Below are 16038 nucleotides of genomic sequence, written 5' to 3'. Positions count from 1 at the left end.
CATGGTCAGATTTAGATAAGAGATGAAACCATGGACGAAACAATGCATGGATGAAGACGCAGCGGGTCCATCCTGGGAATGTGCCAACCTGTGGCCTCACCTCACCAGACTATTTCAATTTTCTGAACAAGTTAATGATAGTTTTCACTTCAAGTGTTTCAATTACAAAATAGTATTTTGTATTTGAAATACGTATTTTAAATACATGTATTAGAAATACTGCCCATCCCTGGCAACATGGTAAAAAGATGAAAATGACTTGATTTTACTTCCAATTCATTTTACATTCTCCAAGGTATAAACATAAACATTTTTCATAACTCCATGTCGGACGTTTCTGTACATAAATGTAAGCACTGTGGCAGTTGTAATGCAATATTTAGAAAATGTAGGCTACTCTTGTACTCTTGATACTGAAGTACTTTTAAAAACAAGTACTTCAGTACTTTTACTTAAGTAGACATCTGACTGTTGTACTTTTACTTGTACTTGAGTAAAATTTAGCAAAGGGTATCTGTACTTTTACTCAAGTAATGAAGCTGTGTACTCTGTCCGCCTCTGGGAATGCCCTCTCTGACACTCTGACGGACTGTCACTGTCTACGGACAGTTTTAAACGGAGACTTAAAACATTTATTTTTAGCAAAATATATGACTTTAACCTGGCTAGCTGTTGTTTTAACCCTGATGGCTGTTGCCTCTTATGATTAATTTGTTTTTCCTTCTTTCCTGAGAATGTAGCCTACAGTATAACTGAATTAATCTGCTCTGCAGGTTGGTCTATAAAAGTGTCTGTTGACGTCTTTGAATATAAGGCTTGTTGTGCTGCACTTTGTGCTGTTCTCATTGTGAACTGAGGGGGGCGCAAATGTAATGTCAAAACCTGCAGAATGAAGCTCCAATACACCATATGTGTGTGTAAGAATGTGATATAAGAACTGAAGGAGACAGACAGAGTCCAAAGTGAGCTGCATTATCACTGGTAGTAACCACAGTTCAACCATGGAATATTGCATCAGAGTATTCATACTAGTTGCTTATTTCAGTGGTAAGAGATATCTTATAATGCAATATATACTGTAATGTTTCACACAATTTCTGTATTTGTTTTTAAATATTTTTTTTCTATTTCATGTGGATCTATTGTCTTCACAGTGTGCTCTGCAAAGGGGGGCTCTGTTACTCAACCTAAAGATGAGACGGGTCTGAAGGGCAGCATGGTGACACTCAGCTGCCAGTATGAGACCACTGCATTAGCATCTCAACAGTATCTCTTCTGGTACCAGCAGAAAACAAACGGATTCCCAAAATATATTCTACTGAAAACATCTCTTAGACAAGACAATGGCCCAGATTTTAAGGGGAGATTCAATGCTACACTCAACACAGACACAAAAGCTGTTAATCTGACCATACAGGATCTGCAAGTGTCTGACTCTGCTGTGTACTACTGTGCTCTGCAGCCCACAGTGACAGCTGCAGACTCAGCTCTCATACAAAAACTGTCTTAGTCAAGAGACACCTGGAAATGGTAATGACTCAAATGTGGAAAACATCATTTACGCTGAATTGATTTTAGTTAAAACATATTCAGAGAAAATGCACATATAATAGTGTTTGTAATGTTTTAAAGACAAATACGTGCCTGATACAGTCCCTACTTTCTGATGTGAACACTTAAAACAGACAGGGCAATAAGCACTAAACAACCACCAAGATTGTTTCATCTCGCACACACAAAAACTATATATGTATTCGTTCAGTGGTGAAAATTGATGACCTAAATGAGAAATGAATAAATAGAATGTAACTTTAACAATTCTGAACTGTCAATTAAAAGTAAGTGACATTTCTATTGGTCTGACTGACCAGCGGCCACCAGTCACTCCATTTTACTCATAACTATACTCCCACATTGCCCCTTATCCATAGGGGGTGTCAGTGGAGATCGTTTGTGAGCATAATATGCATCCCATCCCTTTTGGACCATGGCCAGCTACCAAGCCACTCATTTTATTCTCATTCCTACCATAAATTATAAAGTAGGTTATTGATGGGTGTCCTTTACACAGATACAAACACAGTGCAATGTGTGTCTAACACAAAGCTCATGGAAAACACTATAGGATATACATATCACACTGGGAAATGGTATTTCAACAGTCATAACAGTACAGTGCTGTGCAGATTGATCCTAGCACACTATGATGGCAATGTTAAGGGTAAGTGTGTCGAGGCGGGTTGAGCAAAAGGTGGAACACTCTCAGGAAGGACTCAAGGTGGATTTTGTGGAAGATGGGAATTTTATTTTTCTCAAAATAAGGCCCGTAGGCAATTAATTAATCATTAAATAATAACAAAGCAAAAAATAAAAATAAAAATAAGAAAAACAAAAAACTTTTTCAATAAAGAAAATAAACTGACATGATAGTCAAAAGATGACTAGACAATAATAACAATGACTTTGCACCAGTAAGCATTACCTTAGGTTAGAGAGCTACAAGACACACGTCTGTCCATGACTTGCTCTCCCTACCAACTCACTAGGGAGGCTTAAATTAGGCCCAAGTGCCTCTCTAAATTGGATCATGACAATGAGTGGAAATGTATGATTTTAAACTGTAAAGAGTTGTAATGGATAAAAGTAGCCTAGGCAAATTCACCGTTGTGTAGAATGTTTAAGACGTCTAAATAACAGCAACGGGAATTACTGAAATTGTATGATGAATGACATGGTTAACCCTTTAGGCGCCAGAGGTTTTTTTCCGAAACGATCAATTTTGACATCTTCATTTCAAAAGGCTATATCTTAAAAGTGATAAGAGATAGAGGCTTTCTGTAAATTAGAGAAATATTAAGGATGACCCAAAGTGTATGTAGAGATTAAATGTTTATATCTAATTTGCATATTATGACGTCATATGGTGGCGGCCATCTTGGATTATAGAATTTTCATGAAAAGTTGCATGTTTGAATGATAAATGCACCACTTCTTTCCCCCCAAAATGTCCCTCACCTTCTGAATGCTATATTGCACAATACTGAATGCTCAGGTAAATAGTAAGTAGTGAACAAACTGTGTAAATCATTACTAATAAATGGCAGAAACAAACCAAATGCATGTAGCGGTAGACTGGCCTTTTGCTGTAGAGATTTTCCATTTACTACATACAGTAGGCACTCTGATTCCATGTATGGGGCACATATATATTATTCAGATGACACACAAACACAAGTAGACAAGACCTGTCTAGTTCAAAAGCTCATTTGCCACGGCAAGGCACAGATCAGGAGTGAGATGACGAGACAAGACAAGAGACAATGTTAGTATTTTTTTTCTTTTTGTTGATGTTTTTTTGTTTTTTTTCTTAGCTGACAAAGACACACACATCACAAGGACATGAACACACAAAAAGGAACACATAGTGTACTGTATGTCCTAAATGATCAGGGAAGTAGATAGCAAATCAACAGTGTAAATCATTACTAAATGGCTGACTTTTTTTTTTTTATGTAGCAGGCCTTTTGCTGTAGAGATAATGACTCCCTATCCCTATCCATACAGGGCCGGCATTCCCATCATCTTGTGATAGACTATGCATGACCTAATGTGTGTGTGTGTGTGGGAGAGGGAGAGAGCGTGTCACCACCTCCACCATGCGAGCAGCATGGCCAGATCTACCTCGCGCGCGCCGAGTGGAGAGAATTTGCGCAGCTCGGACTAGGCCTACTGTCATTCTCATTGCGACTCCCCACACTGCCACTACGTTCCCCCCTAACTGTCCTATGAGCACTTCGACCTCGTCTAACATACCCAGTGGCATTAGACAAAGGCTCCACCACGTTACTGTCGCCGCGATTGTGGAGAGGCACACGTTCAGAAGACAGAAGCTAGCGCTATGGATATTAGGCTACCTCCAGCCTCGTTCGCCACACCACTAACACCCTGCTAACTTCCCGATGAACACTCCGAACCTGTGAAACATTATTCCCACCAGTGACATTGGGCAAACGATTCAACGTTTGTGCTTGGTGTAAGCTAGACTATGGAGTAAACTCTCACTTTGTCCAGCTGCATCATTGCAAGGCAGGGACGCATCTGAAGCCTCACTAAACGAATCACCGTCATTTTCTGAAGGCAGATATTCCCCTTCAGAATCAGGGTCCGCGAATAGAAGACCCAACACTTCATTTCAGGTAAACTTTTTTGATGCCATTAGACGATAATCTAATGCAAATACTCGCTGACGTTGACAATATCGCTCTGACAAAGAGGCTCACACGCACACTAGCTCCGGTATTTCATACACTGATTCAATGCGCTGTAGCTAGAAAGTTTTGTTTAAAGCGTGTCCTTTTTTCGACTCGGGGATGACGTATGACATGTCTGCCATCTAGTGGAGTGGAAGTCGAACGAAATATGACACCCTATTTGACTAAATCGGCCGTTTTATTCAGTACCGCATCTTGTCGACTATAGTCGCCTGTGGCGCCTAGAGGGTTAACAGATATGAAACACATCAGCAGATGAATGGCATGGAAGACAGACATAACAAACACGTAAGCTGACGTTCGCGCTCAGTCTCTGTTAATGTAAGCAGCGTGTCGCAGCGGTGGCGGTAGCTATGCGCCCCGTCACCCCCCCCCTTAAGAGGGAGCGTCCATATCATGACGCGAGAGAAAGTCCGCAATAACATTGTCCTTGCCAGCCTTATATCTCACAGTGAACCTGTAAGGCTGCAGCGATAGGTTCCAACGGGTAATCCGTGAATTAAAGTCTCTCATCTGATGAAGCCACTGCAGGGCCCTGTGGTCAGTCTCAAGGACAAAGTCTTTGCCCACAAGATAGTACTTCATTGTGTCCAGAGCCCACTTAATAGCGAGACACTCTTTCTCAATGGTCGAGTAGCGTGTCTCACGAGGGAACAACTTACGGCTCACATATTGGACAGGTCTTTTATCCTCTCCCTCACCCTGCAGCAACACCGCCCCCAAGCCTAGGCCTGAGGCGTCTGTCTGCACAGTAAAGGGCAGGGAGAAATCGGGGCTCTGGAGCACCGGTTCAAAACACATACACTCCTTCAAGTCCTGGAATGCGGCCCCACACTCAACAGTCCAGACCACCTTGTTGGGGCTGTTCTTACGAGTGAGGTCTGTGAGGGGAGCAGCTCGGCTGGAGAAATTGGGGATAAACCGTCTGTACCAACCGACCAACCCCAGGAACGATCTCACCCCCTTCTTGGTAGAGGGAGGCTGGGCGTTGCGGATGGACTCCACCTTGCTAATCTGGGGTCGGATGGTGCCACCACCCAGGATATAGCCCAGGTAGCACACCTCCGAGCTAGCGAGAAGGCATTTGCTGCTGTTCACCACCAGGCCAGCTCAGTGGATCCTTTGGAAGATGTCCCGTAGATGGCGGAGATGCTCCGCCCAAGTGGAGCTATGAATAATTACGTCGTCAATATAGGCCGCGGCGTAGTCCTCAGCACCCCTCAACACCTCGTCCATGAGACGCTGAAAGGTGGCTGCAGCGCCATGGAGGCCAAATGGCATGACCCGAAACTGGTAGAGGCCTGATGGAGCTCGGAAAGCGGTCAGTTCCTGTGCACGTGGAGTGAGTGGCACCTGCCAATACCCCTTGCACAAGTCCAAGGTGCTGAGGAATTTTGCCTTCTCTAGGCGCTCCACCATCTCGTCCACGCGGGGCATGGGATATGGGTCGAATGCCGAGATGCTGTTCAGTCTGGAAAAGTCAACACAAAAGCGGAGTCCTCCCTCCTTCTTCGGAACAAGAACGACGGAACTGCACCACTCACTGTGTGACGGTTCTATCACCCCCATCTCCAACATGGCCTGCACCTCTTGCTTCAGTGCGTTGATCAGGCGCGCTGGAACTCTGGTACTGGTATGCCGGATGGGGCCTGGAGACGTGAGCTGGATGTCATGGGTGAGTATGTTTGTCCGCCCTGGCTGGTCTCTGAACAGGCCTCTGGGGATGATGCTTAACAGGTCCTCCTGCTGTTGCGATGTCAAGTGGGAGACGGATGGGTAGAGGGAGTCGCCGCCAGCATTTGGAAAGTACTGCTCAACCAGCTCCTCTTCCTGCTCCACAGTCCGTGCCCACAACTGGTTCTGGACGGAAGGTGGACGGTCCGTCCACTGCTTCAACAGGTTGACGTGAAAGAGTTGTTTCAGGCGTCGTCTGTCTGGCATGGCTATTTCGTAGGTCACTTCGCTGGCCTTGCGAAGCACCTCGTAAGGACCTTGCCATTTTGCCAACAGACTACTTTCCGATGATGGTAGCAGCAGCAACACCTTCTGCCCTGGGGTGAAGGAGCGGCTGCGTGCAGACTTGTCGTACCACGACTTCTGCCGTGTCTGTGCGTTGGCCAGATGGTCGTGGGCCATGGAGCTCAGCTGGTCCAGCTTCCCCCGCATCCTGAGAACATAACTCGCAATGTTCACCCGTTGGCGAGGAGATTCCCCCTCCCAGCTCTCACGGAGGATGTCCAGCGGGCCTCTCACCTCCCGCCCGTACAAGAGCTCGAAGGGGGAGAACCCAGTGGATGCCTGCGGAACCTCTCTGTAGGCAAAGAGCAGAAAGGGGAGCCACTGGTCCCAGTCGGCTCCAGAGTCAGACACAAATTTCCGTAGCATGGTCTTCAAGGTTTGATTAAACCTTTCCACCATGCCATCTGTCTGTGGGTGGTAGGGTGTGGTCTTAATGCCCCTGATCCCTAACAGGGAGTAGACTTGTTTGAGCGTCTTGCTCGTGAAATTAGCTCCCTGATCTGTCAGGACCTCCTTGGGGATGCCCACCCGTGAAAATAACTGAATCAAACAGTTAGCAATTTGTCTAGCCTTAACCCTTAGAACCCGATTGACGCAAAGTGCGTCAAAAAACACACCCTTTCTTCTCTGTTACATTGCTCCATGACTGTTCATCACAACGAGATAAAACCTTTATTTTATGACAGAGAAGAAGTGGGGCTTTCCAAAGAGACTACGCACGTGTCTGTACGATCAAGTATGAAAATTTAAAAAAAATCATGAAATTAAATTAAAATTGCATCATATTTACAGTCTATACTTCTCTGCGTTCACCTGCGCACCCATTACTCTTGTTCGAATTACTCGCGAACCCGTGATCGCATAGATATGGCAAGCATATCAGATGAAAGAGGAGAAACAGGGCTATCCATTGGTACCATGGATATCGATCTTTCTGGCTTATAAAAACAGACGAAGTGACTGCAAAATATTAACGTCATGTACACAAACCAACGCTGCACACCCATTACTCTCGGAGTAATTACTCGCGGACCCGTGATCGGATATATATGCCACGTATGTTAGATGAAAGAGGAGACACAGAGCTATCATTTGATACCAAATACATCCTTCTGGGTTATAAAACAGACGAAGTGACAGCAAAATAATAACTTCATATAGCTGGACTTACCCCACGTTTTTGTCTGTTTTTGTGGCAAAGCATGTTTATAATCCAACGCTATCGTGTGTTTCTTTATGGCAAAACATGTTCATAATCCGGTTTTGAGATCCTAGCAAATTCCTGCATGGCATCCAATTCAAGGCTCACATTGCATCCCAATTTGTTCAACAAAGAAACACCTTTTTTGCCTTTACTTTGTTCATGGCAATGCAGTAAAAAGTTGAGAATCATCATGTGTGCATACACCATAGTCACACATGCTAACAGGCAAACTTGGGTCAAGTCAGGTCAGATCAGTTCGTGTCACAGATATGGAGTGCAGAATGATCATTTTTCATCACTAAATAAAAAATGGCATTTATTTCCGTAAATCACACACCACATATTTCTGTAAATTGCTCAGCCCCAGAGTATCCCTCCAACATGGCAATTATATTGCCCGTTTCAGGACAGTCTGCCCTACACACCAGACATGTGGACTCGAGTCACATGACTTGGACTCGAGTCAGACTCGAGTCATGATTTTAATGACTTCAGACTTGACTTGATAAAATTCGGCATGACTTGCGACTCGACTTAGACTTGAATACTATTCACTCGAGACTTGACTCGGACTTTGCCTCTTTGACTTGTGACGACTTGACATGTCTCGAGTCTAAAACTAAATTTCCTGATCGTGGACCAGTCACCCCAGAGATGCTTTCCGCGACTAAAATAAATAAATAAAAAATTAGCGGAGACAAGCGGCCAGTCCAGAGCACAGTTCAGTGCTGCCGCTACCCCCACATGCGTTACGCACTGTGTGTAGGGCACCAAGAGACAGAGAAACGACCAAAATTTAGCCAATAACTAGTAGTTTTACTGCAAACTGATTTGCACTCTTGTTAGAGAACGTTTACAATGTCAAAATGCACCAACAGCATGTTACATAAAGATGATACTTTTCGAGTCCTCTCCATTAAGATTCAACTTGAACTTACGCTAGCCTACTGCATTTAATTGAGAACCCCATCTAAGCACGCACGAGAGGGAGAGAAAACGAGTGGCAGGTTCCAGCTGGCTTGTCATTGTTGATGATGATTGATATTTTCTTTTAAATATAAGAAACGTATAAAAGGAAATCATGAAGGCAACAAATACGAGATTAGGGGAAATTGCGGATTTATCCGGTTCTCACTACTGTTATAAACTATGAGATCCAGGTCACTATGACATAGGCTGCACTCACTGTGATTTGGAAAGTGGACAAGAATATCAAGAGTTGTCTTTGCCTTTGTGTAATGGAAATGGTGAGTCTTGAAGTAGGCCTATTCAATAATTTGTTTACATGAAGCACATTGATATGCCGATTGAAACGCATTCCACTCAGCTAGCTAGGTGGCTACTGTCTACCAGGCTCATAATTCACATTTAATTGCAAACAGAAAATGTCAAGCAAGCATCATGTCATACATGCATCTATTTCCAAAGGAATGAAAGCTGTTTGTGCCAACTTAATATCATGCTTATCATTCATTTTAATATTGTGCTATACATGTGGCACAAGCAATGTTTGCGTTTGTGGACTAGCCATAGGAATGGAGCTGGTAAAAAAAAGATCATTATGAGAATGTGTGGACAGTGGCACACAATGAGCTTAAAGTGACAGTGCACCATTTACAAATGAGATAAACAGCATCAAATGTGTAGTATTTCTTAAGAAATGAATACTTTAAAACAAAATTACTGTGTCATTATTATCTTTTAAATAATATAAAAGTGTTGACCTTGGCTTCCCTTATGAGTCGCCACTGGCAGACAGCCTAATAAATTGTTTGCAGGCAAATCTGTGGCCTAGCGCAGTGAAATGCCATCAGTCAAATCATTACTCATACTTACAGTGGGCTCCGCAATTTGGAAAAACAATATATATATTTGTCATGTAGCTATCCGTTTTGTACAGATTACTCAGGTATGCACATGTGTATATTGTATGCGCATGCATATATCGTAAAAGATTTCAAGACAGAAACATTGAACATATTTTAATCTGTATTTATAAAATAAAATTCTGTGGATTAGATGGAAGTGTTAAAATTATGATCGATAGTCTAATAATGCCATTATTAAGTGAAGAGTACCTGATGACTTGTTCAGGACTTGAAAAAGATTTGGACTTGGACTTGGACTCGACTTAGCTTTGATGAGACTTGGACTTGGACTCGACTTGCCCTTCTCTGTATTTACTTGGGACTTGACTTGGACTTGAGTGCTAAGACTTGGGACTTACTTGTGACTTGCCAAACAGTGACTTGGTCCCACCTCTGCTACACACACATGAAATGCATGTAGAGCTATGAGCTTGCTGTGGTGAGATACAGGTCAAAATATAAGAATTTTTATAATATGATTTTTATATTTTAATTCTTTAAAAATCAAAATAAAATCAATGCTAGTACTAATACATGAAATGAATCTGCATAGCCTAGACTCTGCTGAAAAAAACAATATATAATATGTGTGTGTGGCACTTACAATGACCAGAATAAATCCTTATGAATAAAGGTAGTGAAAATGCCCTAAAAACAGCTTAGGGTTCTAAGGGTTAAAATCTCTGAGGGGGAAAGCCTCGGGGTATCTTGTTGCGTAGTCGCCAATGACCAGAATAGCGGTGACCAGCCCTACTCCTTTCTAGGGGCCCAACTACATCCATGGCGATGCGACTGAATGGAATGTCAATAATGGGGAGGCTGATGAGAGGAGCCTTCAAGCCCCTACTAGAGCGAGCGGACAGTTGACATTCTGGACAGGATTTACAATATTCTGCAATATCGCTATGAAACCCTGGCCAATAAAACCTTCTCACAATTCTGCTTCATGGTCTTCTCCTTTCCTAAGTGACCTGACCAAGGAATACTATGCCCGAGATGCAAGACTTTTGCTCGGAGGGCTTCTGGAACCACCAACTGCTCTCTTTCTGCACTCACCCTATAGAGCTTCCCATTACAGAGGACAAAACATACCTCTCCCTCCTTTATGGCTTCCTCTGCCTCATCTGGAGACTTAATATTAGAAAAACAAGAGCTAATGGTGGGGTCTTCCTGCTGCAGGTTGACAAAATTGGCTGCAATGTCTTCACTGCCCTCTAGAGATGGAAAATGGAGATTCTCCTGCACTGCCGTACCCGCTACTTTAGCTCTGCGTCGTTCTGCTCTGGACTTTCTGGGTTTGCCACCCTGACAACTAAAAGCTAGCTCTGACAAGTAATCAGGGTCTGCTTTCTCTCTGGCCTGTGCTCTAGTTAAAACGTAACCAGTAGCTGTGTTAGCACTCTGTAGCAACTCAGTAAGAATGGGCACATCCTGGCCTAGAACCACTGGATACAGGCATTTATCTAAAAGGCCAACAGTCAACAAGTACTTCTGACCATTTATCTCAATGGGGACCCCGCTAGTCTGGTGCTCAGACTCGTCACCATGGATGCATCGGACCCTAACTCTACCCACAGGCTGAAAACTGGGAGGCAAACACGACTGAAGAATGAAAGATTGACTGCTACCAGAGTCAACTAGCGCTTGCACAGTGGAACAGTTACATCAGCAGGGGTGAACGATGAGTGGTTACTAGGGCCAGGGAGTTAACACAGTCTATTGTTAACAGTTTTAACAGGGCAATTAGGCTTGATGTGGCCGGACTGACCACAGCCGTGACATATAGGGACCTTGTACGTACTAGCTGGAGGTGTACTAACAGACTGCTCACTGGGGCTAGGTCTATTGGGGCTATTGGAGGGCCTGAACACACGACTAGTACCACCCACAGACTTACTGGCTGAAGTCCTCTGTGGTTCCTGCTGGACTGGGTATTGAGGACTTCTGATCGTGTCGTGTGGACCCAACTGGTACCACCGTCTGGACGGTCTGGCGGCCACAAAAGTCTCCACCAGGTCTGCAGCTTCGGCTGAGGAGCATGGGGTGTGCTCCCTCACCCATACCTGCAGGTCGTGGTTGAGCATCCCCAGGAACTGCTCCAGGATGATCTGGTCACAGATCTGGTCCTTCGTCCTCATCTCAGGTTCGAGCCACTTCTCCAGGAGATCTTTGAGCCTATCGTGAAGCTCCCTCGCCGTCTCACCATCCCGGATGGTCTTGGAGTGGAACCTCAGGCGATACGTCTCCGGTCTGATCTCAAATTTACGAAGAATGGCCTGCTTCACCTTGACGTAGTCCCGTGTGTCTTCTGAATTCATGGCAACAAAAGCTGCTCTGGCCTTCCCTCTGAGCAAGGGCATGAGAGACAAAGCCCAGGCATCAAAAGGCCACTGACAGGCTGTTGCAAGTCTTTCAAATGTGGTAAGATAATGTTCAATATCTTCATCTTCTTCATACGCCGCCATTCTTGGAGGTTTCCACCCTGGCGGGTGATTGGTGGGTAGGCCCAGGCCGAAAGATGTGGAGTCCAGGGAACTGTGAAGTCTGGGCGCCGGAACTGTACCTTGTCCATAGTGGGGCTGTGGCGTCGGTATATCCAAAGAGGGACCATGGAGAAGCAGGCCCTGAGCTGAAGAGAGGCGGGAGTTGAGCCTGCTGTAGGTTGGCCATTGGCTGTCGTGCTGCCTGCGCGGGAGCCGGTCCATCTCTCACCACTCTCTGAAGCTGCTGGAACTGATGCTCCATTGCCTTCCACCTCTGGTCTTGTCGCTGCGCCTCGGCGTTCAACTGGTCCTGCTGGCGCCGCTGCGACTTTGCCACAGCCTTCATGAGGCGTTCAACACGGTCCATGCGGTCTTCCACCACTGGAGTAGGGGCTCTGGATGCAGCGGACCTTGGCCTCGTCCCTAGATCTTTCGACGGGCCTCCTCCAGGGGGCACTGAACCCCCTCTCAGATCCATACTCACTGAGAGCTGCTCGTGGCCACTGGTTTCCCTTATGCGCTGCCACCAAATGTTAAGGGTAAGTGTGTCGAGGCGGGTTGAGCAAAAGGTGGAACACTCTCAGGAAGGACTCAAGGTGTATTTTGTGGAAGATGGGAATTTTATTTTTCCCAAAATAAGGCCCGTAGGCAATTAATTAATCATTAAATAATAACAAGGCAAAAAATAAAAATAAAAATAAGAAAAACAAAAACTTTTTCAATAAAGAAAATAAACTGACATGATAGTCAAAAGATGTCTAGACAATAATAACAATGACTTTGCACCAGTCAGCATTACCTTAGGTTAGAGAGCTACAAGACACACGTCTGTCCATGACCTGCTCTCCCTACCAACTCACTGGGGAGGCTTAAATTAGGCCCAAGTGCCTCTCTAAATTGGATCATACCAACACGGTCAAAAGTACAGGGGGTATCACTGGTGAGCTAACAACAAATGAGCTAAAACTGCTAGAAAACACTCCAAATATCTGGACAATTATATGTGACATATTTTAAACATCTTACTTCAAGTTGGCATAGTCAACATTCTTTTAACAGCCTATACAAATTAATTTATTAAAACACGCATCAATAAACGCATTAATAAACCCGGAACTTGGCACGGGGAATCTCTTACTCAAACAAACAGAAGACGAGTCGCTGAACGCTGGTGAGACAAACATTTTGCAAGGTGACTTTTCTGCCGTATGATTTTAACTTAAAATAAACACAATATTGGTGTGACAAGACAAGTTTGACGAGTGCTTATTTTAACGTAAATGACAATGAGTGGAAATGTATGATTTTAAACTGTAAAGATTTGTAATGGATAAAAGTAGCCTAGGCGAATTCACCGTTGTGTAGAATGTTTAAGACGTCTAAATAACAGCAACGGGAATTACTGAAATTGTATGATGAATGACATGGTTAACAGATATGAAACACATCAGCAGATGAATGGCATGGAAGACAGACATAACAAACACGTAAGCTGACGTTCGCGCTCAGTCTCTGTTAACGTAAGCAGCGTGTCGCTGCGGTGGCGGTAGCTATGCGCTCCGTCACAGGCAAGACCTGCTGATGCATGTGTAATAAGGTGAAGGGGTGAAGGTGAAGCAGCTTCCACCATGTGTTTGTCATACTATCACGCAACATGCTTATATTAGTGCTTGCAATAAACAAACATATGTACTGGGCAAAAATGTAAGCAAAAGTAATAACAGTTTGCGATAAAAAGGGAAAAGGGAATAACAATATCATTTTCTCCAGCACATGTTTTATCCAGCAGGTGAACCAACATGTCACACTGACATTGTAAATGCCTGGTGTTAGCTAGCCTATCTCTAAATAGAGACTGTGAATGCCAGGCACCATCTTTCAGGATATCATCTTTCAGGCAATCTCAGGGTATCAACTCTTTCCTTAGTGGTCTAAACGTGTTGGTCAAGACTTTTGCTAACACTTTACTTGAAGGTATCTACAGTACATAAGAGTTGCATAACACTGTCATAACACTATCCCTAACTTGTCATAACAAAAACTGAATTACACTTGACAGAAGGGAGTGAAAGAAGCGTTATGTCATGAATAATAACTTGTTCATAATGTTTATTACACGTTCATGACAGTGGCATGTCACTCTAATGTAGATACCTTCAAGTAAAGTGTAATCAGACTTAACTCAACCTATCTTGTTTCCAGGGGATGAGGTTACACAATTATTGCACAGTATTAAAACATGACACTAGCAAGAGAGAGGCAGTGAAAGACAGTGAAAGAGAGAGAAAATAAAAACGCCATAATAAGCTGCATTGTTTGTTGGCTGTCATCACAGTTCAATTATATGACTATAGCAGAACGATGCTGTCTCTCATTTTAGCAACCCGTAGGCAAAATAATTTGCTATAAATTCTAAATGCATATCTACAGATTACTAATTTTTTGTGCCATTAAAACAAACAAATTGTGTCCATTATTGGTACAGTACCCACATTAAAGCTGCAGTTGGGAAGTCGATTGAGGGGACTTGAGGAGCCAAAATTTTCGATGTTTACAACTCTCATGCCCCTCCCCCACTACCACCGAGCACCCTCTCATCGAGTTTGTGCTCTTCAGTGCGCACCTGACTGCACCAGACTGTGATTGACCGTCAGATCTCACACAGCCCTGCTCTGATTGGACTCGAAGAACTGGGAACTGAGGATTTTTGCAAAACAAATAACAGGTGGAGGTAGAAGTGCGTTTTTTTTCTAAAACCGGCTGGTTTATGTTGTTCTATTGGTGCATAGTGTCGGTTTCAGTGAATATGATCAAAAAAATCTTGCCAATTGCAGCTTTAAGGTCACATCAATCTTTCATGAATCAGTTCACTCACTTCACTGAGTGCACAATTGTGCGAATTGCATTTGCCAACCAGACCGTTTGAGTTTGGGGGAAGGGAGCTTTGGGGAATTTTAGAAGGTATGTATGCCGTTTTGTTTACATACAGTATTTCAAAAATGTGATGTCATCCAGTATTGCTTTACATCACTTCAAGTTACATGACGCCATCCAGCCCCTTTTGCCTAATTGTAATGTTTTAAATGTAGTATTGAAACTTCTCAAGACGGCAATGATTCAACACCAATTTTTAAAAACACCTGTGAAAAAAAGACTGAAAAAACAAGCTTTCACTGAACAGGTGTTTTAAAAACCCTCACTAAATGTACAACATGTTCAGTCATGACCCACTAAATGAAGAGAAATCGTTAATGAGTGTAATAATGCTGTTGTGCTGTGTGACATGAGAGTGTAACTTCCTGATGCATTTCCTTTCTCTTTTAAAAGGTAGCTACAGACACACTTTCAGTCATCCACAGAGCAGCACATCAGACAACAAATTACACACACACACACACACACACACATACCAAGAACAACTGATCTGGAAGGGACATGGGCAAACCACTACTTCTGATTCTCATTATCATCACTGGTAAACTGACTTTTTTCTCTTTTTTTCTCATGTTTTTTTATGATGCACATTTTGATTTTGATTTCTTTAATGTGCTTGTTTGCAGAAATAATAGCTGACAGCATTGATCCTGATCTGGACCGTGTAAGTCACCCGGAAGGAATGAAAACAGTTACCCTGAAATGTTCATATCAGACAAGCAGCCGTTATGTTTACCTTTACTGGTACAGGCAGTATTATGGTCAGGCACCACAATGGCTTCTATTGAAAGGTGCGCGATCATACAGTAGTGATGAGAGCTCAGACCCACGATTTACCTCTAATACCGATGAAACATTTACTGAACTCATCATTAAAGATCTGACGCTGGCAGACACAGCTCTCTACTACTGTGCTCTGTGGGTAGCCCAGTGATACAAAGACTCAGAGAAGCTGTACAAAAACTCACATTTTAAATAGGATACTTTTTATTCAGAGATCAAAGTAATTTTCTCTCAGTGCTCTGATATCAGTTTAACACCATCAGAGGTTTTCCGGTGAATAGCATCTGTGGTCACACCTGTTGTATCATTGAAATGCATGCTGTTGTAATAAACTGTTACACAAAATACAAATTACCTGATATATTTGACTGCATTTGTCAAACTGTTGACTTTGGTGTGTCATTTTCCTTTCAAATACATTCATTTTTTGTCCAATATTCAATGGTATAACATAGTGTTTTTATTATTGTTGTTTA

At 43.3% G+C, this 16038-nt stretch overlaps 2 gene segments (V, D, J or C); both read left to right on the top strand.

Moving 5' to 3' along the window:
* Nucleotides 1-1001: 1001 nt before the first annotated feature.
* On the top strand, nt 1002-1510 carry LOC121723429. The segment is given in 2 exon segments: nt 1002-1047; nt 1155-1510. Coding segments are annotated over 2 exon segments (402 nt in total).
* A 13517-nt stretch (nt 1511-15027) lies between these two features.
* On the top strand, nt 15028-15754 carry LOC121719345. The segment is given in 2 exon segments: nt 15028-15320; nt 15406-15754. Coding segments are annotated over 2 exon segments (348 nt in total).
* The last annotated feature ends 284 nt before the right edge of the window (nt 15755-16038 follow it).

This window comes from Alosa sapidissima, chromosome 1 (genome assembly GCF_018492685.1).
Source record: "Alosa sapidissima isolate fAloSap1 chromosome 1, fAloSap1.pri, whole genome shotgun sequence".
Taxonomy (NCBI): domain Eukaryota; kingdom Metazoa; phylum Chordata; class Actinopteri; order Clupeiformes; family Clupeidae; genus Alosa; species Alosa sapidissima.
Note: the sequence above shows the minus strand (reverse complement) of the source record. Positions and strands in the feature narration are given on the sequence as shown.